This window comes from Ceratotherium simum, chromosome 18 (genome assembly GCF_057802395.1).
Source record: "Ceratotherium simum simum isolate JZ-2026a chromosome 18, ASM5780239v1, whole genome shotgun sequence".
NCBI classification, from domain to species: domain Eukaryota; kingdom Metazoa; phylum Chordata; class Mammalia; order Perissodactyla; family Rhinocerotidae; genus Ceratotherium; species Ceratotherium simum.
Genome location: NC_141917.1, coordinates 31,567,575 through 31,589,548, shown reverse-complemented (window position 1 = coordinate 31,589,548; position 21,974 = coordinate 31,567,575). Strand labels below are relative to the sequence as shown.

Below are 21,974 nucleotides of genomic sequence, written 5' to 3'. Positions count from 1 at the left end.
AGATGAGGGGTGACAGGAGGGTTAAATGTGATCAGAGTTACATACAAGCTTTGAAGAAGGGAAAATTATATGGGCTATGGTGTAAAACACAGATTCCTTGGTATATCGATGTCTGCAGCATCCTTTGAAATGCATAAAAAAATAAGATGGGTGGGTGGATGGATGGATGGATGGATGGATGGATGGATGGATGGATGAATGGATGGATTGATGTAAGGTTGGGATAAAGCAAATACAGCAAAATATTAATTGTAGACTACAAGTGATGGATGTAAGGATGTTTACCGTACAATTCTTTCAACTTTTCTATAGGTTTGAAATTTTTTCATAATAAAATGTTGGAGGGGAACAAATTCCATGTTGTCTGATACTGTGAAAAGGATTAAAATTACTTTAAAAATTCAATTATTAATTCAAGGTGGAAGCACTTGAAGTTTAAATGATATCGATAGGAGTTTTACATATTACTTTTTATAGTGAGGTGTACAAAAAGAGTATAATTATTGCATTTGTATTTCTAATGATGTCTAGTTCCTGGCCTTCACTGAACCTCCCACTTATTTTTTGGTCCTGGATCATCTTTAGAAAACCATCAGGAATACCAATGGGCACAATTATTAAAAGGTCTCCACCTCCTCACTTGATTTTTTTGCTCTGGCAAATGCTTCTGTGATTTGTCCTTAGCAATTAGAATTTAATCACCTTGGGTAAATCAATATGCAATAAAGAAACCAGCGGCACTTTTTAAGTGGCCCATCTCCATAATAACTAACAGCGCCTCAGTCGTGTTCCTGTCCTGCAGAGGTCATTCCTGTCAATACGCTGCCTTCCTCACCACAGTTATATTGATCACGGCCATCACGAGCTCATTTCAATTGTCTCGATTTTTGAATCAAGTTCATAATGAATTTGACCACCTTATCCTTCTCCTAAAGTTAAAATGATTTGGCCAATTCCCCAACTTCCTGTAGTTCAGGCTTTCACTGAATTTTCTAAATTAAACAGGAAGTCTTTGAAATGGTTTTCAAAATACACATCTCCCAGAGGGGGGTCTGAAACACTGACAGTGATCACTTTTGTCAGGTTACATTGGAGGGCGATCGGACAAGGGAGGAGATGGCGGTTTGTTCCGTGGAAATTCTGAGCCTTTGCCTCCTTTTCATCATACCTAGTACTCAAGAATTCTTTTTCCAGAGCCAGCCCTGATGGCCTAGTGGTTAAAGTTTGGCACTCTAACTGCATTGGCGGCCTGGGTTCGTTTCCCAGTCCTGGAACCATACCACCTGTCTGTCAGTTGCCATGCTGTGGTGGCGGCTCACATAGAAGAACTAGAAGGACTTACAACTAAGATATACAACCATGTACTGGGGCCTTGGGGAGAAAAAAAAATAGGAAGATTGGCAACAGATGTTAGCTCAGGGTGACTCTTTCCCACCAGGAAAAAAAAAAAAGAATTCTTTTTCCAGTTGCCTTTCCCGGCAGGCAGGGAAACAATAACTTACATTTTTTAAAAAATTAAAAACATCTTCTGTCAAAAACAGGCACAGAACTATGAAAAGGAGAAATGCTAGACTTCTGGGGTCCCATGTGTCTGTGACCCCACAGCTGGAGCTGCCACTGCAGAGGTGCAGGGTGCGGGGTGCAATCTGTCCAGGAGGAAGGTTGATGAGCCCTGACCCTCCCTTGGCTCTTTCTGGTCATTCCTTATCTCGGAGGAAGCCACTGGAAAGTACAAAGTGATATTCAAGGTATCTCCCTTTCTCAACTTGACAAATAGTTCTAAGTAAACTGCTTAGACTGTTTCACACAATCATATGTAAATTGAATCAATTAAATCCCCACCAATGTTGTCTTGAGACATTGGATGTTTTTGCATAACCAGAGGTACTGGTTATGCAAAAACATAATGTCTGTCCATTCCCCAAGGTGGGAAGTGTCACTGACGTGTAGGAATTCATCAATAAGGGCAAAAATGAACTGTCCTTTTTAAGAATTGTTGAAACCTAATGCAGTGAGCATTTCCCATCAGCCACGAAAAATGAACAGCAGTTTAGGGCAAGGCAAGATTGTAACATCTCACCCACATAGTCTTCCTAAAAATGACAGTCCAGCAACATGAATAGCGATTGAATACAGCCCGCGAAGACAACAACAGCAGCCTAGCTGATATCCTGCCGTAGGGCATCAATGAACAAAACATCGTAGTGAGTTTCACAAGAGAAGAATCTGCCAAGTGTAGGAACAAGAAGTACATCTGCATTAGATTCACAGGGCTCTTGCTTGAAGGTAAATACTAGCATGGGAGGAACTCAGTAAGAAGATACAGACATAAAGAAATAAGAAAAACATCTGGTCTACCAACCACAGGCTCCTAGGGATTCACAAAGATACTGACACACTGTACGAGAAAAATCGATCTGCTAGGTAAATTAATAGCACAAACAAGATAACAGGAGGAAAGTTTTGATGACTCAGAACCAATTCTGCAGATAGCAGCAGGTACTTGAGAAGCACCTATTTACTGCCATGCTGTTGAAACCACTCATCACCCAGGCTTCTTCAGCATACTGGTCAGGGATGGATCTTGGCAACTGACGATAATGCATTGTCCGGTTCTTTATAGGGAGAACAGTAAGAGACCTGCTAAATAACTAGTTACCATCAAAGAAACAGTGCAAGAGGAAAGTTAACATTTTCAAGTGAGGTCACCAAAGATGTTTCTGTTCATTAAATCTCTGTTAATACTTTTTTATTAATCGCCATATATTTGCTGAGCGCTCACCAAGTGATGCTCTGGGCAAGGTGCTGATTAATTACAATTCATCAAGTTTCTGCTGATGGCATTGTGTGATCTCAGGTGGAAATGAAGGCAATTTAGCCCCATCTGAAGCAAGCCCGTCTTCCATAGTTTGATACAGAGAATCGCTACCTGCTGGGTAGTTACTTGAGAAGAGGAAACCTTGCCACCAGGACAGCAGGATCTATAGGAAGCACGTCATCTGTATGAATCAGGACAGGTTTCAGAAAAGATGACTGTGTAGGGAAGACAGGAAGACGGCAAACTATTAGATGACAAATTCGTCTTTTTCCCAAGTGGCTGCTGTTTGGCTTTTTGAGGGAAGGGAGCCCGCAAAGGTCTCAGCCCTTACCTGAGAACACCAGTCCCAGAGCCACAGTCAAAGCGGAACTCCACGTGGCCCCCTGCCATGTTGATGGACAAGAAGTCTTTGCTCCCTGTATCATAGCTGTACAGGAGGACGCCATCTCCCGAGTCCGGCCGAAACGTAATCTCAAACTCCATGAAGGAAAGGTACTGCTGGGGCTCCAGTGGCCAGGGTGTTGCAGCATATGATCTCAGGGACTCTCTGAATAGAGGGATGGCCAAGCTGAAAGCTGAAGAAACAAGCATGTTGTTAGAAACCCCCCTGGGGCAAAACTGGCTCTTTTCCTCCTGGGTACAGAGCTAAACTACATTTCCTAGCTGCCCTGAAGTTAGGTGGGCGGTGTAACCGAATTCTGGCCAGTGGAATGTGGGTGGGAGTACCATACAGCACCCCAGGTCTCCATCCACCGCATGCTGTCTCTTCTCTCACCTGCTGGCTAGATACAGGAATCAGTGGAGGATTGTAAGGGTCTAGCAGAGCCCCTAGAAGGCAGGAGTCTGCATTCCTAAATGACTGCGTGGAGCAGAGGCCACCCCACTACCACCACCACCTGCAGTGATGTGTGACACAAGCAAGGACCAACCTTTATTATGTTAGGCTCCAGAAGTATGAGACAGTATGTAACAGCTTTGGCTTACCCTGACTAACATGCCTTCTTCTAGGTGACATGAGATTTGAGATTATACAGTGTTAAAAAAAAATTTTCCCCAAGATGTCTTAGATCCAAATCTGAATCACCGGTGGAAAAGTCAAAACATGTTCAACTCTGCATGGTTTTCCAAAAATCTTTTAAATCCCCCAAATTTTCCATTATTATATGTGTGCATTTGTCTATACATGTGTATTTACATGTATATATTTATTGAGAGGTGGAATAACTCAGCATAATGGTACAGAGAAAAAGAAACAAGATCACTTTTTTTCCATGACGTTGGTTAATGTTTCTGTGTATTTCTTCCCAACCTTTTCTCTGAAACTGTCAGATATTCTAAGGAGCACGAGCTGTTCAGTCTGATATAGACCACACAAATATGGGCTTTTCAAAGTTATTTGAGGGCCAAGAGAAGCCCACCAAATTCTGGCCCAGAAGCATCTTAAAATGGACATATCTTTGATTGGTTCGACATTTTAGCACTCTAACACACATTGACCTGGTGGAAAAAAAAAAAGATTCTCCCATCCCTCCCAACGAAGCAATATTAATCCCATAAAAATGTATGGGGCTTTGCTAAAAGTACATTGATGAAAAATGACATCAACATGAATTAACAATGCAGACAGAAATCGCCATCAACTTGCTTCTTTCTCACCATCTTCACAGTGTCGACCTTTAAATCCCAGGGGACAGAGGCAAATGTAGGAATCGGCTTTGATTGCTGTGCAGGTGCCGCCATTGATGCACGAGGCTTCATCACAGATCCCACTGCTGCATTCCCCTAAATACAGAACAGGAATCACAAAGCCGATTCATCTTGTGAGCCAGTCCAAGACGATGGAGCTGACCACACCAACAGCTCATGGTTCTGAGTAAATACAGTTCACTTCCCACTCCTGTTGACTTGCACTTTTGCACAACTGCAAACCAGCTTTCAGGGTAAGTGGAACCTTCCCTTCATTTTAATTTGATTTTGGCTTGTTCTTTATGAAGAGCCACAGAGACTCTTTAAAACATGGTGGACACAATAAATCAAATAATAAATTGTTGGGCAATTTTATGACCACTGACGGGGATGACTGAGTTGTTTCTGCTTTAATTTGTCTCTCTGTTGTTCCCACAAGAGCGTGTTTCAATCCCGCCAGTGTCAACACAGTGTTTATGTTAGAAGCCTTCTAATTTGCATGACCCCAATTACCTTAAGTGCTGCCGCCTTGTTGGTTGAAAGTTGAGGCAAGCAAGATAAGCACCCAAGGAGTTAAGCAGCCATGTCTAAGCTTATTAGCTGGCCTGAATTGTCCACTCCTCTGTCTGGGGCAGGGAGCTGAGAGGGAGAGCTCCATAATACCTCAGCATGTGCGTTCCAGAATCCCTATTTCTATCTCTAAAGTTACAATCTTATGAGCGACAGGAAGGTGGCCTGGAGTAAAAAGTGCTGAGAGGTTCAATCTCAAATGGGTTCATTCTCTTATCCAAACATATATTAGAGAGGCCCATCCAGGGTATACTTTGTCATTGTCAAGTGTAGATCATCACATGAAGTGGGAACAAACTGACTTTTCCTGGGCGGCTTCTCTTCTGCATCTTTGGTCTTCCTTTTCTCCTTGTGTATAAGAAATAAATTAGGCAGATAGGCCACAATCTGGCCCGGAACGACATAGGTGAGTACAACACACTTCTTCTCGGGATGGAGCCAAAAGGAATCTCTGATTGAGCTGTGAGGGGTCCAGCTCTGCACCCCGCGATCTCCAATGCTGCGCCCTCATAAGCTGGTAGCCTGTCTCCTGTGAGAGGAAGAGCCCTCCTTGGCCTAATTGTGTCATCTCAGCTGGGTGAGTCTCTTATCCTCTCCTCAGCAGTCATCTGTGTTTGTTGAATCAAGCTTTTCAAAAAGGCTCATTGGGAGGAGGGGGAAGGGCTGGGCACAGGGTGTACCCAGGAGAGCAGACTGACTTCAAGGGCTGATAACAGAATTTAATTAAAGCCCTTCCAGATGGCTTGTCCCTCTAGCTGGGGTGGGCTGGCCCCTGTGAATTCCAGCTGGGGGCCAGTGGAAGTTCAGGCAGAAGTGACTGGTTCTGCACAGCCCTGAGAACATTGCCAGCATTCACAGTCTCCACAGAGAGGCTGACTTTGATCTTAGCCAAACTCTCACAGGTCCCTGTGCTACAGCAATCTCTGTGGGCTGAGATTCTTTCTCAGAGAAGGGCCGGTCCCACAGGAAGAAGTGGGGTCCTTGGGTTATTTTAGATACACGTGGGAAAAATTATTTTACAGATTTGTGTCGTAACTAGTTTTTAAAAGGTAGGAGTAGGGCAGGGGGCAAGAAAGCCAGCCAGAGTTGTTTACTTGATGAAAGCAGAGTTTCAGCCAGATTATGCTGGCAATGGCATGCAAAATAGATTGTGAGTGATGGGGGTGGGAAAGACGACAGAAATCCTACAGGGAGGTAAACTGGGGTTGGATAGGGTGATAGCAGAGAAATAGAAAGTAAAGAAGCAAAGAGACACAAGGAAAGAAGAAGTAACCAGTTCATTCTATAGGTTGAAGGTGGAGGAAGACTAGCATAACCTCAACGTTTCTAGTGTGGAAGACTGAAAGAAGAGGGGCAAGATGAAAGAAATGAGCGCGGTGGAGAACAGAAACTGGGTGCTGAAGAGCAGACGAGGAGTTGGCCTTTGCTGAATTTAAGCATAAGGTGACTGTGGAAACATCCACAGCTGAGCCCCCTGCGCAAGAAGGGATCCATGCACAGGTGAGGGCTGGAGGGGCCGTGGCAGCAGGGCAGTGACGCTGACACCAAGAACGGATGGGCTCCCTGCAAGAGGACAGGATGAAAGGCCCCATGGACTCCCAGGGAACCAGCAGAGAAGACAGAGGGAGGACAGGCCAAAGGGCCTAAGGACCCAGACAGGGCAGCTTCAGGGAAGCTCAGGGAGGAGCAGGAGCAAAGAGAGCGTCAGAGTTAACACCACCGAGAGGTCCAGGAGGGTTTTGTGCAGAGAGGACCACTCACAGCTTTAGGAGGGTAGTTTCGGTGTGCAGTAGAAGGCAGAAGCCCCCTCACAGGAGGTTCAGACAGGGGGACTGGAAAGCTTGCTGGGGTCAGGTCTTGAAAGAGAGGAGAGAGGTTCCCAGGTCCCCAGACCAGAAGGGTAGCAGGGTTGTGCCAAGCATGGCACTGATTTAAGCTGGAAAGGACCTGAGCAACTGGGAATAAGCTAGAGCAAAGGGTCTGTGGACTTAGTGGGGAAAAACAAGAATCTTTATTTTCCCTAACCTCTAACTGGAATTGAGCGTTTCCTTCAATTATTAATGGCGGCAACAAACATCTAGCATTAGCAGTTTTTGTGACTTGTGACCAGTAGCCCTGAGTTATCATCATATGGCATTCCATTAGTTGAAGATATCTTAAAATACCATTTATGTTCATTACTACTTCGAAATCATGGTAGTTATTGCTCCCACCATTAAATAATCCTGTTCTTTAATGCTTTCTAAAGCAGCACATATATTATTATAGTACCAAAACTTAAAAATATTGTATAGCTTTATCTCAATATAACTGTTTCCTCTCATGTATATTATTCACTGTATTTAAAAACATCATTTTGAGAAGCGGTCCATAGGCTTCACCAGACTGCCAAAGAGGTTCATGGCACACAAAGGTTAAGAATCCTTGGGTTATTGAAGAGATTGTCCTGGCAGCAAGGTCCTAGGGATGGGTGCAGAGTGCAGATGAATAGGTTAGTTTTAGAGATGAGGAAAACTTTCAACTCTAAGGGTGGGAAGAAGGAGGTTGCAAGGTCATGTGTATAGAGGGCTGGCAGGACCTCATCATCAATATATAAAATAATTTTTGTTGACAGCAACACTTACTATATGCCAGCTATTGCGTAGGTTTACGCAAGATAATGAAGTGAGGGGCAGGAGGGCAGACCTCTTGAACCTCAAATAACTTGGGAAGTTGGCTCTGTGACTTTGCTCCAGCAGGGTGTGGAGATCCAGGACAGGATTGGAAAAAATGAGTGGTGGTGGTTTATGTTTGAGAATTTAGGTGGAAATAATAAAAGAAAAGCCTGGGCCAGAGAATGCAGAATTTTGCTGAGATTGCTGACTATTCTAGAAGTTGCAGAGTTGAGTTGCAGAGAGTCCAATAGCTGGGAATAGTCTAATGAAGGAGAAGAAGTGGGAAGGGTTGAGTAATGAAAGGCCCCTTTGAGGAGTGGAAACAGGTTTGGTGAGGGTGGAGGGGGAACAGAAAAAAAGTTGTGGTTGAAGATGGCAATACCATGTTAGAGGTGTCAGATGGAAGAAGCACAACTCTGCACTGTCGTCACTTCCTCTGGAAGCCTGTATCTCCACCAGAAATTCACTGCTGCTTGCATGAGCCCAGTCTTCCCCAGGGTGAGACTGCATTTAATTTACAAGAACTTGAATTTCAGGAGGACAACTCAAAGGAAAGCAAATCTGGAGGTTGAAGAAGGATAACTAGCCCTGCTCTTGTACCCCAAGGGGAAAAAAGAAAGAGAATAAAAGAAAAAAGGCAATGTGACTGATGCCTGCCATTAAGGTTCATAGAGAGAAACTGAATAATCCAACATCTGCCTCCAAGCAGCCCAGAGCCAGTAAAGTGGGCTCTCCTGGTGTTATCTGCTCAGTGGAGAGGTTGGCATCACACTGTGTGAGAATTGAAAACGCTGTCATAAACTGGTCCTTGCTCAACTTTGCAACTTGTTAACTAGCTGTCAGAGGCTACCATGCAGCCTCACGACTGCCAGAGCTGTCCTTCAGGGCTGCTTCCCTGTCAGGTCAATGAAGAGAAGCAACAACTTATACCCTGCTTGATGAGTGGAGTCAGAATACTAATAATCATATTAATAGCAGGAAATATTTACCACATGTTTGCTATGTGCAAGGCCTTATTCTAAGTACTTTATACGCACCACAACTCATCCAGACAAAATCTTATGAGGTAGGTACCATTTATAGATGGGGAAACTGAGTCCCAAAGAGGTTAACTGATTTGCCAAATCCAGGCAATGTGCCCTCAGAGTCCAGGCTCTTACACACCACATGAGACTTCTGATGGACCTGTTGGATCTCACGTTCTGTATCATCACAGACATCCCAGAAGAGGGATTTTGGAGACATGGTCCTACCACAGCGGGTGCTTCTATAATTGTTTTAGTCATTGCTGTTTATTGTTTGCTTTGACTAAGTGATCAATTGGGGTTTAGGGTAATAACATAGGGAATAACATATGGGTAGTAATCTTTTCCTTTTAAGAAAACTTCCTCTTTTGTAGTTTTAACAATGGTATCACCTTTAGGAGTGAGCAAGGTGGAGGTAAGCAATTTGAAGTCAATTTGGGAGACTTTGATGTGATAGATGTGATTAACAGGGCAGGCACTGGAGCCAGACTGGCTGACGTCACATTTAGGCTCTGCAACTTACTAGCTGTGTGACCTCAGGCAAGTTACTTAACTCTTCTGTACCACCCGTTCTCATCTGTTAACATCAAGGCTAATCCTAGCACCAACTTCATAGGAATCTTGGGAAGGTTGAAGCAGTTTAGAATGGTGGCTACATATAGTAGGTGCTCAACTAATATCAGCTACAAAACAGACAAACTGTACCTGGAGACACGAGGATCGAATCCTAGCTCTGATCCAGGAATGGAGAGAGGGATGGACGAATACATGGTAAAGCAAATGTGCCAAAATGAATGGTAGAGTCTAGGCAGTGGGTACATGGTGTTCACTGGGCATTCTTGCAAAATAACATCTTGGAGATGGAGGGAAAGGAGACCCAAGAAAGGGACTTGCTATTTCTTGCCAAGGACGATGTCACGTGAGGACGTGATGCTTAGAATTGTGGTAACATCTTGAGATTATGAGTGAAAAGCAAGAGAATCACAGAGACACCAACTGAGAGTTGTGACATTATTGAGTCACTGTTATGGACTTAATTATGTCCCCCCAAAATTCATAGATTAAAGCTCTAACTCCCAGCGTGACTGTATTTGAGAGAGATGGTCTTCGAGGAGGTAATTAAGATTAAATAGTCATAAAGGTGGGCCCTAATCCAATCTGACTGCTGTCCTTTTAAGAAGAGGGAGAGACACCAGGAGCACAGACAACAGGCCATGTGAGGACACAGGGAGAATATGGCCATCTATCTGTAAGCCAAGGAGAAAGGCCTCAGGAGAAACCAAAACTGCCACACCTTGATCTTGGATTTCAAGCTTCTAGAACTGGGAGAAAATAAATTTCTGTTAATTAAACCACCCAGTCTATGGTATTTTGTTATGGCAGCCCTAGCAGACTAAAACAGTCATTGAATTAACCAACCTTAGAATTATCTATCTGCTGCCTGCAGTGACGGAATAAATGTCCTTATTGCTTTAAAAACAATTCTAGTCTTTTCAACAAATAGTGCTGGAACACCTGGACATCCACATGCCAAAAAATGAATCTAGACACAGACGTTACGCCCTTAACAAAAATTAAATCAAATGGAACACAGACTCAGAGGTAAAATGTAAAACTATAAAACTCCTAGAAGATAACATAGGTGAAAACCTAGATGACCTTGGGTATGGCAATGACTTTTTAGACACAACACCAAAGGCACAATCCATGAAAGAAATAATTGATAAGCTGGATTTCATTAAAATTAAACATTTCCAATCTGTGATAGACATTGTCAAGAGCATGAGAAGAAAAGCCACAGACTGGGAGACAATATTTGCAAATGACACATCTGATAAAAGACTGTTATCTAAAATATAAAAAGAACTCTTAAAACTCAACAAGAAAACAAACAAAAAATGAGCTAATAGACCTTAACAGACACCTCACCAATGAAGATACATACAGATGGCAAATAAGCATACGAAAAGATGCTCTATATCATATGTCATTAGGGAAATGCAAATTACAACAACAAGATACCACTACACATCTATTAGAACGGCCAAAATCCAGAATTCTGCCGACACCAAATGCTAGCAAGAATGTGAAGCAACAGGATCTCTTGTACATTCCTGGCGGGAATACAAAATGGTACAGCCACTCTGGAAGACAGTTTGGCGGTTTCTTACAAAACTAAACATACTCTTACCATATGATCCGGCAGTCACACTCCTTGGTGTTTACCCAAAGGAGTTGAAAACTTATGTCCACCAAAAAAACCTGCACAGGGCTATTTATAGCAGCTTTATTCATAATTGCCAAAACTTGGAAGCAACCAAGATTTCCTTTAGTAGGTGAATGGATAAATAAACTGCGGTATAGCCACACAATGGAATATTATTCAGTGCTAACAAGAAATGAACCATGAGGCCGTGAAAGACACGGAAGAACCTTAGATGGATATTACCAACTGAAAGAACCCAATCTGAGATGGCTACATACTGTACGATTTCAACTACAGGACATTCTGGAAAAGGCAAAACTATAGAGAATATAAATAGATCAGTGGTTACCAGGAGTTGGGAGTGGGAGGGGGAAGGAGAGGGATGAATAGGCAGAGCACAGAGGATTTTTAGGGCAGTGAAAATACTCTATATGATACCATATTGATGGATATATGTTATTATACATTTGTCCAAACCCATAGAATGTACAACACCATGAATGAACCGTAATGTAAACTATGTACTTTGGGTGATTGTGATGTGTCAATGTAGGTGCCTCAATTAACAAATGTACCACTCCGGTGGGGGATATTGACAATGGGGGAGGCTATGCATATGTGGGGGCAGGGAGTGTATGGGAAATCTCTGCACTTTCCCCCTCAATTTTGTTGTGAACCTTAAACTGCTCAAAAAATAAAGTCTTAATAATAATAAAAAAAAGCAATCCTAGATCTGCCTGCTATTTTGGATAAGTTATTTGACTTTTACAAGCCCCAGTTTCTTTATGTATAAAATAGGTATAATAATAATTTCTACCTCCTAGAGTCAGTGTGAGGAGTAAATGAGAGGGCATATGAGAAGGTATTGGGCACAGTGGTCAAGAATTAGAATTTGACCATTTCCCTTAGAAGCAGAGAGCATATGAAATCTCTTCTTACATTATTGTGTCAGCTTTTCCACTGGACTGGGTAAGGAAGGGTGAAAGGGCTGAATTGCTTGTTGCTTTGTCCGATGAGACCACGACACTTTCATGAAGAGAGCCAAGATGGCAGCAGGACACAACCAAGGGTTTGGTGCGCCACATTGTTTACCACGGCTTGGTGTTCAGACTAGGGTCATCACGTCTGCAGAGCACCAACCTCACCCCTTGGGCCCACCTCCCTCCTGAAGTTCTGCATTAACCAGCCGCCCAGGGTTTAACCCATGAAGCTGCTCACCTCCCTGGCCCACACCAGAAAGGCAATCCCACAAGAACACCCTTGCCCCCTGGGCATCCACTTACCCACATCGGCCCCACTGAGTGCTTTCCCCAGTGGCCAAGGCCTCATGTCGATTCTCTGCCCGTTAACAGTGAGAGACTGCACACAGCCTTGAAAGCCTCGGTTTGTTCCTGTTGCTCTGACCAACCAGTAAGCACTGGGAGCTCCACCAAGATAGAGAGGTGTCCGGAAGGTAATTTTACTGTACTGGCCCTTTAAGAAAAGTGAAAACTGTTAACTCACTAAACAAAATCAAAAGCCAAAACACAACAGATTTTAATGAGGGACATGGTTAAGGCATATTACAGCCCCAGTACTTTCTTCCATCTTGATTTAAGACCTACTGGAAAATTAAACCCACAGTTACCATAGGAAACTTAGCTTCTCAGAAGGCTGTGTTTCGAGAAGGGATGATTTTGTAATGCCTAGAAGGGAAGGGAAGATAAGTCAGAGCCAAGAGCAACCCAACAGGCAGTGTACCACGCTGGGCATCCAAAAAAAACTTTCTCTTTCCAGTCCGGACACCAATTTCTTGTGTACCTTGGATGGGTCATAGGGCTATTCTGTGTCTCAAAAGGTGATACTACTAATTTTGTGTATACATGGGCTAACATTGACCCGTTCGTTATCCTAGTCACCTTTAGACTATATCCTGCAAGAAACACTGTGGGGAGTAAATTGCCAAACAGACTGTGTAGCAAAATATTTTGAAATTTGCTCATGGATACAACTTTTTTTTCAGTGTTATTACAGTTAGGTAGGGACATTTCCAATCTTAGACCAAACCACAATCTGGATTGTAGGTTCTGAGGTTAGAAAATACAGAGCTGAACATTAGGTGGGACAAAATTAAGGCACCCTTAGTCATTCTATTTTTTATTACAGAAATATCTCATTCATTTGGATTAAAAGGTATAGAAGGGGGCTGGGAAAGGCATCTGCTAGAACTTATAAAATGTCCAGAATGTGAGCCACTGAAACGTAATCTTTATCATTTACAGCTTTGTTACTAACAAGTAGAAGAACATCTAATCATTGCTTTATCTTTCCTAATGAACAGATAAGAACCATTTGTAAATAGTATATTGAATGTGAGCTAGGCAGCTTGAAAGCACTCACAGTGGATTTTAAAGATGAAATTGTTTGCCAGCCACTGGGCATACTGCCTTCATTAGATGAACTGAATGCCCTGTGGCACTCAATGATCCTCAGAATTCGCACCTTCTGGATCCTGTCTTCACCCCTCCGATTCTGTTTCTTGATCCGGAGACAGAGTACGGGCCTGACAGCTCAATCCTTTTCTCCTTTTCTGGCTCATTAAGTGCATGGTAGGGGTGTGGGGTTCCTTTGAGTCTCCCTTCACAACATCCCAGGCAATAGTCAAGCCTAGCCTTTGCCCTCCTCTGATGAGGGCTGCCTTTGGGTCCCTGAAGCCTGTGTTGCCTGCCTAGGCTGAGATCTGATAGTTTGCATTCTCCCAGCACAGCCCTTAACAGTTTACGATGGGTGCAGAAGCATGTAAGTCCAGTTCCCTTGCTTTGGGTTGGGATCACTCTGAGGGATAATTTCTCCCAAGATGCCACTCTTGCTGACTTCCACCCCTCCCCTGTCCATCTTCTTCCCTCTTTCACACTTTTCCTATGGGAGTACTTTCCTAATGCATCATGGGCACAGGACTCCTCATCTCAGGTCTGTTTCTGGGGAACCCCAACTTAAGACAGAGTCACTATCTCGCGAGACGATTTATTAAACATTCCACCTCTGTGGTCGTGCTTATACAACTTGCTTAGCAAGTCCTGGGTGTAGAGAGGCAAATGTCGCTCTGAATATCCATAAAATTATATGTTTCTTGCCATTAATTCTGACATTCATAAAATTATAGACTCTTAGGATTGGAAAAAAGTATGAAAACTCATATACTCCAAGCTCTTATTGACTGCTGGATTCCTTGTACATCCCTAGCAAAAGGTTTTGGTAAGTTACTTTTTGAAGACCCCCAGGACAGGGAACCATCTCCTGAGATAGACTGTGACACCTTTGTATCATTAGGTGGAGCTAATACTGACTCCTTGAGACTCTCCTCATTAGGCTTCAGCCTTAGGGGTCCACAGAGTAAGTCCTTCTTGCTCAAGACTCTCCCTTTGACTCTATGATGAAAAGCCACCATCCACACCTTCATCCTCTTTTCTCCAAACTCAAGAATGCCAGTTCAATCAATCATTCCAGGGATTTCAAGTCATCTTCCTGTCCCAGTGACTATACTTTGAACATGCTCTAGTTTTTCTGTGGCCCTCAGAGTGTGATCACAGATCTGAATGCAATCATTTTAGAGGATCAGTCACCTTTAGAGCACTGGAAGCTACACACATAGTCACCAGAATAGAATAGGGTTGTCACCTCCCTTTTCCTAGATGCTACGCCTCTATTAATGCAACCTATAATTTCTTTAGCTTGTTGTTACCACATGGCCTTGTTTATTAACTTTTATTGAACTTCCTTGCTTTAAATCATAAGACATTTTCACATGCGTTGCTTCTATTACAGCTTCTCCATCCTCTCTTCATGTTAGTATTTTGGACCCAAGTTCAATGCTTCTTTATTCCTATCAAACTTAATTTTAATCATATTAGGCCTATTGTTCTGGCATTTATGTGACTCTGTAGTTCATTTATGCTGTCTTTTCCTTTCTTAGAAATGTATGCGTATGTTAGAAATGCATATCTTAGAAATGATCTCCCCGGATTCACATTCACTATATTTGGATCCTTGCTCATTTGGAACCATTGGGGTCCAAATTAACGGGGATCAGCAAGGCGTGACCTTTTATATAAGATGTCTTGCCAGCAAAGAATAGTAAAGAGCCCAGGCAGGGAGGAAGCTATATACAGATACACAAAGGCTTTCTTGCTACATTTTTCCTCAGAGAATACGGACACCTGTCTAATATAATTACAGGCTTGGTTCCTTGGCAGGTTGCTAATCCAAACTGTTTATTCCAAACACAGTCCTAAAATTGCCCAGAGCATGATAAATATGTGAATACCTAGGTGATGTGCTGAGTAGTCCAACAGTTACATTGTTTTACCATTCCTATAATCATGGCCCCCCAAAAAGGTAGACGAATGGATGGTTCTTGCATATTGAACCAAGGGAAGCTTTGGGGACTATTTTCTAAAGCCACAGGATTGCAACACCCCTGCCTTAAAAGCCAGCTTTGTGTTTGGCACTAATAATGGCTTTTATTCTTCCAACACGGGCCTTCCTCTACCCCTGGCTTTGATGTGCTTGTGGAAAGAGATCACGTCCCTGGGCACAAGGCCTACTGCATGTCCCTGTGCACCCACAGCAATGGTGCTGACAAATCCACTTCTTCTCCTCGGTAGCTATGGGACGGAGGTGTGCCTGAAAGCCCACCTAGAGTGGAACAGCAGGAGCACACTAGAGCTCAGGAGCACGGATTCACCATGAAAAACGGCCCGTCCAGAGCTGGGATCCTGCCAAGGTAGCTTCAGTTCTCTGCAGGGGGCCCCGTCGGGATGTTTCTGGTGGGTGCTAGGCAGCGGGCAGGGAGCAAGGCTCGCACTCACCTGGGACTGGCCTGTCACCGGGGTGCCATTGTTCAGCTGCAGCAGCCCGTTCAGCCCATCTCGGTAGAGCGTAACCGTGTGCCAACCCCCTAGTTTGATTTTGGTCTCACTTATGATGATGGCGACCCCAGTTCCACAATTGAACCTGTGGGGGAGGAAAAGGAGAGGAGGATTCTTTGATCAACCAGCTCATTACGTTTTCAGACTCCATGGACATCACTTCCAGGGCGACGGCTTCTCTGAGAGTCAGTCTGTTCAGAGGTATGCTTATGAATATCAAGAGCTGTTTAAATCTATACGCGGAAAAACTAGATGCTTCCTCCCAGGGAAGATCTCGGTCTAGTTATCCTCACTCTGCCCATAGAACCTTTAAATGTGGGGCCTTCTTTAAACTGAGGGTCTCTGCAGCTTAGAAAATGACAGGCATCTAAGATCCTCCCTCTCCTTTTCAGAGATCACCAGATGCTTAAAGTGGATTCAAGGTGCAGTGAATTAGAACTTGAGTCATTCTGTTTCTAGAGATTTCTCTGGGGACTTCCTCCAACTCCCAAATGACAGGCTCAGCAATATTAATAAAATGTAACAAAACCCCAGTCTTCACACTCCTTTTGGCAAGCTGGCCAGCACTGCCATCTGTGCTCAGCTGTGCCCAAAGGCAGGTGCAGTTTCCATAGGAGGCTCCAGTTCAGGAGTGAGGTGTGGGCGGAGGGGGAGCATTCTCAGACAGTTGCATTATTGTTTTTTTTCACCCCCAACCTCCCTATGGCTCAGGGTGCCCCATTGGTCACTATGCCTGGCATATAGAATTTTGACCCTTTCTGGTCAAATTCCAAACAGCCACCATGCCACTTCCCCGTGGGTCGTGAGACTGCCTGTGGGGAAGGCCACCATCGTCCTTATCAGGAGCTGCACTAATTACAGCCCACTTCTCACGGCCTCCCTTTGTCTCATGACCCTCAGTGGAGTGCAGTGGGGTCGAGAGGCATTGCAGGCCAGGCTTACCTAGAGGGGGATATCAGAGGCACTCAGGAGGAGTTGTTGGGTTGGAGAACTGTACCAGATGATAATTGCCAGTGCTACTGGGAGTCTATCAGATCCCACAAGCTTAGAACCACTGCTCCAGATCCTGGTGGCTAACCTCAAACTTCCCTGAATCAAAGCATGTAGCAAAGGATGGGGGCCCATTTTCTGCTCCAAGTGGGATGCTCAACAGTCTTCTCCAGCTGAACCAAAAGTAATTTTTGTGCTGAAATAATTAAAAGACAATAATGGTTGATGCCTATAGTGTGCTTGCTATGGGTCAGACATGCTCTAAGCACTTTCATGTATTAATTTATTTAATCCTCGCAATAGCCCTGGGAGGAAACGCAGGCTTAGAGAGGTTAAGTCATTTGCGGAAGGTCAGGCAGCAGGCGAATGGTGCCATCAGGATCTTAACTGGTGCACTTGGAGAAGGACAAGGCTGATCCCCACTGGTCATTCTCAAATAGGTGTTGTGTACACCTCCATAAGGGTGATTAAAACACTCACACCTCCACACAACTCTGCCTCCCAGAAAACCCGAGAAAATAAAGGTGGCTTCCAAAGTGTGTTGAGAGAGAAATGACCAGGGCAGAGGAGGTAAGCCAAACAGGTCACCACAGCCCTGAGGGAAGACAAGGATGGAGTTTAAGCCTCTAGAAACCCTTGGGAGGTTGTAGACTTCTCTCTGCTCTCCATGGCTGTCAGCCGTCTTTACCACAAGGGGGCCAGGACAGATCCCAGCCTTCTTCCCATCCCGTCCACTAGAGCTCTAGGAGAGAAGAGACTTGATCGCTTTGGCTTACTATTGCCTTCTCAGGATCTACAGCAGTGCCTGGTACACTGTGGGCACTCAAGAAACATTTGCTGTTGAAAGAATGAACAGTTACAAGGAAGGTTCCAAAACTCAAGTTTCAAAGGTTACCCTGCAATCCTGATACTCTGGTATTTAGTAAACTGGTCCATGCTCACCTTATACTACACACTGTTCTTTTATCTACAGGAATCCATCTTGTATGTATTTTATTCACATTATAAAAATGTAAATATAATGTAGGAGAGTAGTAAAAAATCTGTGGCATTTAGGCAGGAGTTACCTGAATTGGAGTGAGCGTCGGATGATCGCCAGGGACATGAAGTCACCCCTCCCGTGTTCATTCTCCCCGCAGTAGAGCAGTAAGCCGTCCTCCGCCTCTGCCTGTCAGTATACAAACAAAAGCCACGTGAACAGTGAGCGCCACCTCTGCTATAAAGCGCCACCTGGAAACACTCATGAATATGAAACGAGCATTCTCCTCTGTGGTCCTATTCCCAAAGAGACAAGCACACGGACTCTGATTAACTCCCAGGTACCTAGTCCCAGTTCATTTCCAATAAACAAATGGTGGCCCTATAAACAGTATGTGAGGAACGGCAGTGAGGTAGGAGGCCCCGTATTCGACCCGCTCTTTACCTGCCTTTGTGGATCCACCAGCAGAACCTCAGGAAAACCATGTGCACAAAGACTGTGGTCACAGAGAGGCTGTTCTCGTGTTCATCAAACTGTATTCTCACCAAAGGGCATTCCACTTTTTTCTTTTCTTTTTTTTTACTTCCCTCCCTCTGGGGAAGCATGCAAATTTGCTTATTTCCTTCTATCAGGACAACAGGACAGTAAAAACAGCCCAGCTGATAGACTAGTTTGCTTTTCACCCGTGTTGGCTGTCCTAGACTGGGACAGATCATCTTTTGGTTATTCAAAACTGTGACCATGACCTCAAAGGGGACTTGTTTCCAGGTCTCTAAACCCTTTCATGTTGTCTGAGATACTCAAAAGAATCACTTTAAGCTGAAGTCGCTGATGGGATTCTGATCTGCAGTCGATTCAGATCAGAGAGCATCCATTGGGCTCTCACTATAAGCCAGGGTAGTGTATAGCAGGTTTTCTCTTTGTTCAATTATAGCCATAGCAATGGAGGCAGACACTTGGGCTTCTCTTAAAAGGGATTTTGGAATGGAGAATGCGTTATGCCTTCTGAAATCCTAGCCCGGAAAGAGTCACGATTATGGCAACATGACTGAGACCCAAACATTGTCACTGGGAACCACAGGCCTGCCACTTCCATAGTTCAGCAACATACAGAACCCACCCTTCCCTTGCTGGTGCCCCTGAGTGTGTGAATGTGCCCATCATTCTTGCTGCCCTGTGCATGGGTTTGGGGACAGGCTCTGTGTCATATTTACCTTTGATATTTACGTCCCTGCTCCCCCTCCCCCCTCTCCCTCCTTTTCGACGTAGCACATTGCTGCGTTAAGAGGTCTAGTAGGCAGTCATCAAACAAGCAATGCTTCTTACCCTAAATTCAAGAGTAATTTGAAATGCCTGATAGGAGTTCTTCAGAGGTTCAAAGGTTACAAAGGAGTGGCCAAAAAACTGAGGATACTGTATAACAATATCTGAAAAGAGAAAAAGACAACACAAAAGAACGCTGTTTCCTCACTTCTTCAAATGCAAAGATCAATATATACTGCTGCCTGGATGTCCTTAAGTGAAAATATTTGATTTGTTAGACCTAGCTTACTATCTTCCTTTCTCTACTTTTTACACCTACAATTCTCATTCTTGGGGACCTCGAGCTTCTGAAATTCTTAGAGGAAACTGGATCTTTGGCGATTATTACTTGCTACCCTAAACAGAAAGCAATGACTTTAAGACCACTGACACCTGCTTTCCAGCTGTACATCTGTGTCATATATGTTGGCTCAATTATTATCTTCCTTAACATTCATGCACACGCTTGGGCTGCATTTTTTCAATAGACATGTGATAAAAGTAAAGCCCACCTCCCCAGGGTGCCATCAGGATGATTTTTTAATTGCTCCCAAAGTACTACACATTCGGCCCACATAGAAATAGAGCTGCTACCTAACTAGAAGCAATGGAAGTTGCCTCACATGCTCTGTATAGCTAATTTAATGACTAATACGTGGAAGAAGGGGCTTGTCTTAGAAAAAGAGCCAGAAGGAACCACCCGTAGAACCCCAAACTGCCCTCTGGCTCCCAGTGGGGCCAACCCACCAGGATGTTCTCCCCCCACCAAGGGCCTACCTTCTGAGCAGCTCTCACCACCTTTGCCCAGGATGCAGTGGCATCGCGAACCCCCCCAGGTGTAGTCATTGACACAAAAGCTGTCAGCAGAGCAGAGAGTTTCATCACAAGACAGCTCAAAGAGCCTCGGCATCACAGCCATGCCATCCTTCCCCTTTCTCTCCACTGGAGTGGGTTGGGGAGCCACTGTAGTCGTAGGGAGAGATGCTGGGGTAGGGGGGACAAGCCTAGAACTGGTCATTGAGTTTGGTCTAGGAGCCATCTTGGATTCCACCAAAAATTTCTTATTCCCTCCTTTGATAGCAGGAAGTGGTTTAACCTAAAGGCAGAGAAGGGAAAGGGTTCAGGATTAACACAGAACACAGTAATTAGACTGCCTTATTTATGGTTAATGCCTAATACTTGAAAATATGGTCACTTTTGATACTTCCCCAAACCCTGGGATGTAAATGAGGGAGATAGTACTCATCCCAGTTTATGGATAAAGAACTTGAGGTCAAGGATTTTAAGTACCTTGCCCTGTATTACTCATAAAATCAGTGGGAAAACTGATATAACATGATTTATTATTATTACAATATCACAAAGATGCATTACTTTGTCAAGGAATTGTTCATTTCCTTATAATACCTGACTTTATAAAATTTCACTTGGTGGGAAATGGAAAAATATTTTTGCCAGATGGTGAAGTCGGCAGGCAGGGCTGACTACAGAACATCGCATGATTGGTACTTAGTTACCACTAGTTTATGATCACCTGGAGCCTAATAGTCAGAGGAAATAAATGAGTGTTAAAAGCAAATGGGCCAATTTAAGTAAGTTTTAAGTAAAATGTTCACGGTCCGTTGGCTAAATTGCCTTGTTCAGCAAGAAAACGAAAACATCTGGGTTTTAAGAGCAGAGATTTTTGTTACCTCCTCAAAGGAGATATCCAAATCTAAGTCGTCTTCAAATCCGTCATCATCCTCGCCGGCTCCCATGTCGGTTATATAATGGGGTCCGTAGCGGCCACTTCCTACTTCCTCGGGGCCTTCACAGAGAAAAGCAGTACACTGCCGTCAACGTGCCTTCACCCCCTTTCTATCCTAATCCAGCCACATACAGAGCTGCGCCAAAAGGATCGGGATGTGTTGGAAACACAAAAGGAATTCAACACTGAAGTAGAAGTCAATGATGCAAAATATGAAGAATGTTTCATCTCATAAGTAATCAAGAAAATGCCAATTTAAACCAGAAAGAGCCGCCATTTTATACTGACAAGACTGGCAAAAATATAAGTTGGGCAATAAAAAATATTACCAAGGATGGGATCCAGGGGGACTCTTATACACTGATGTTAGATGAATGCAAACACTTTGCAAAACTCTTGGAAATATTTAAAAAGTAGAAAATGTTCATAGCTTTTGACCCAGCAATCTCACCCTGACTTACAAAATCTGGAACAACTCTTCCACAGGGGTACCAGGAGATGTGGAAAACATGTTCACGGCATCAGAATTTGTAAGAGTAAAAATCACCCCAAATTTGCTATTTATAATAGCAAGTAAAACCCCAAATATCTATCAACAGAAAATGGATAAGTGAATTATAGCATATCTATGGAATGGAGTACTATATAGCAGGGGAAATGAATGAATGAGCATTTAATGCATCAACATGGTTTCATCTCACAGGATTTCATGCAAAAAATGCAAGTTGTAAAGGAACACATTCAGTGTGATGTCATTTATATAAAAGTCAACAGCAAGGAAAACGATATAATATTTAGGGATACATATATGTGTAGTTTAAACTCTTAAGAAAAGTAAGACCATGACAAAAGTACCTTGGGGAGGTTAGATGACGGATGTGAATAAGGTGTGACACACAGGGACCTTTGAGAGTCCTCTGTGATATTGTACTTCTTGAGATAGCTGCTGGGTACATATGAGTGTTCGTATTTTATATGTTATATGTATATTTTTGATGTATGAAATACTTCATTCAAAGTGCTTTAGGGGCCAGCCCAGTGGTGTAGCAGTTAAGTGCGCACACTCCGCTTCGGCGGCCCGGGGTTTGTG

At 43.7% G+C, this 21,974-nt stretch overlaps 1 protein-coding gene across 2 annotated transcripts in view; it reads right to left on the bottom strand.

Moving 5' to 3' along the window:
* Nucleotides 1-21,974, bottom strand: part of EGFLAM (EGF like, fibronectin type III and laminin G domains) — a 175,784-nt gene that overhangs the window by 31,791 nt on the left and 122,019 nt on the right. For both annotated transcript variants that reach the window (XM_087443212.1, XM_087443213.1), the window contains 8 exons: nt 20,829-20,944; nt 19,915-20,233; nt 19,162-19,262; nt 17,924-18,024; nt 15,807-15,951; nt 12,243-12,432; nt 4,475-4,600; nt 3,150-3,393 (listed from right to left, as the gene is read on the bottom strand). In XM_087443212.1, coding sequence (XP_087299338.1) covers nt 3,150-3,393; nt 4,475-4,600; nt 12,243-12,432; nt 15,807-15,951; nt 17,924-18,024; nt 19,162-19,262; nt 19,915-20,233; nt 20,829-20,944 — 1,342 coding nt within the window. The remainder of the gene's footprint in view (nt 1-3,149; nt 3,394-4,474; nt 4,601-12,242; nt 12,433-15,806; nt 15,952-17,923; nt 18,025-19,161; nt 19,263-19,914; nt 20,234-20,828; nt 20,945-21,974) is intronic.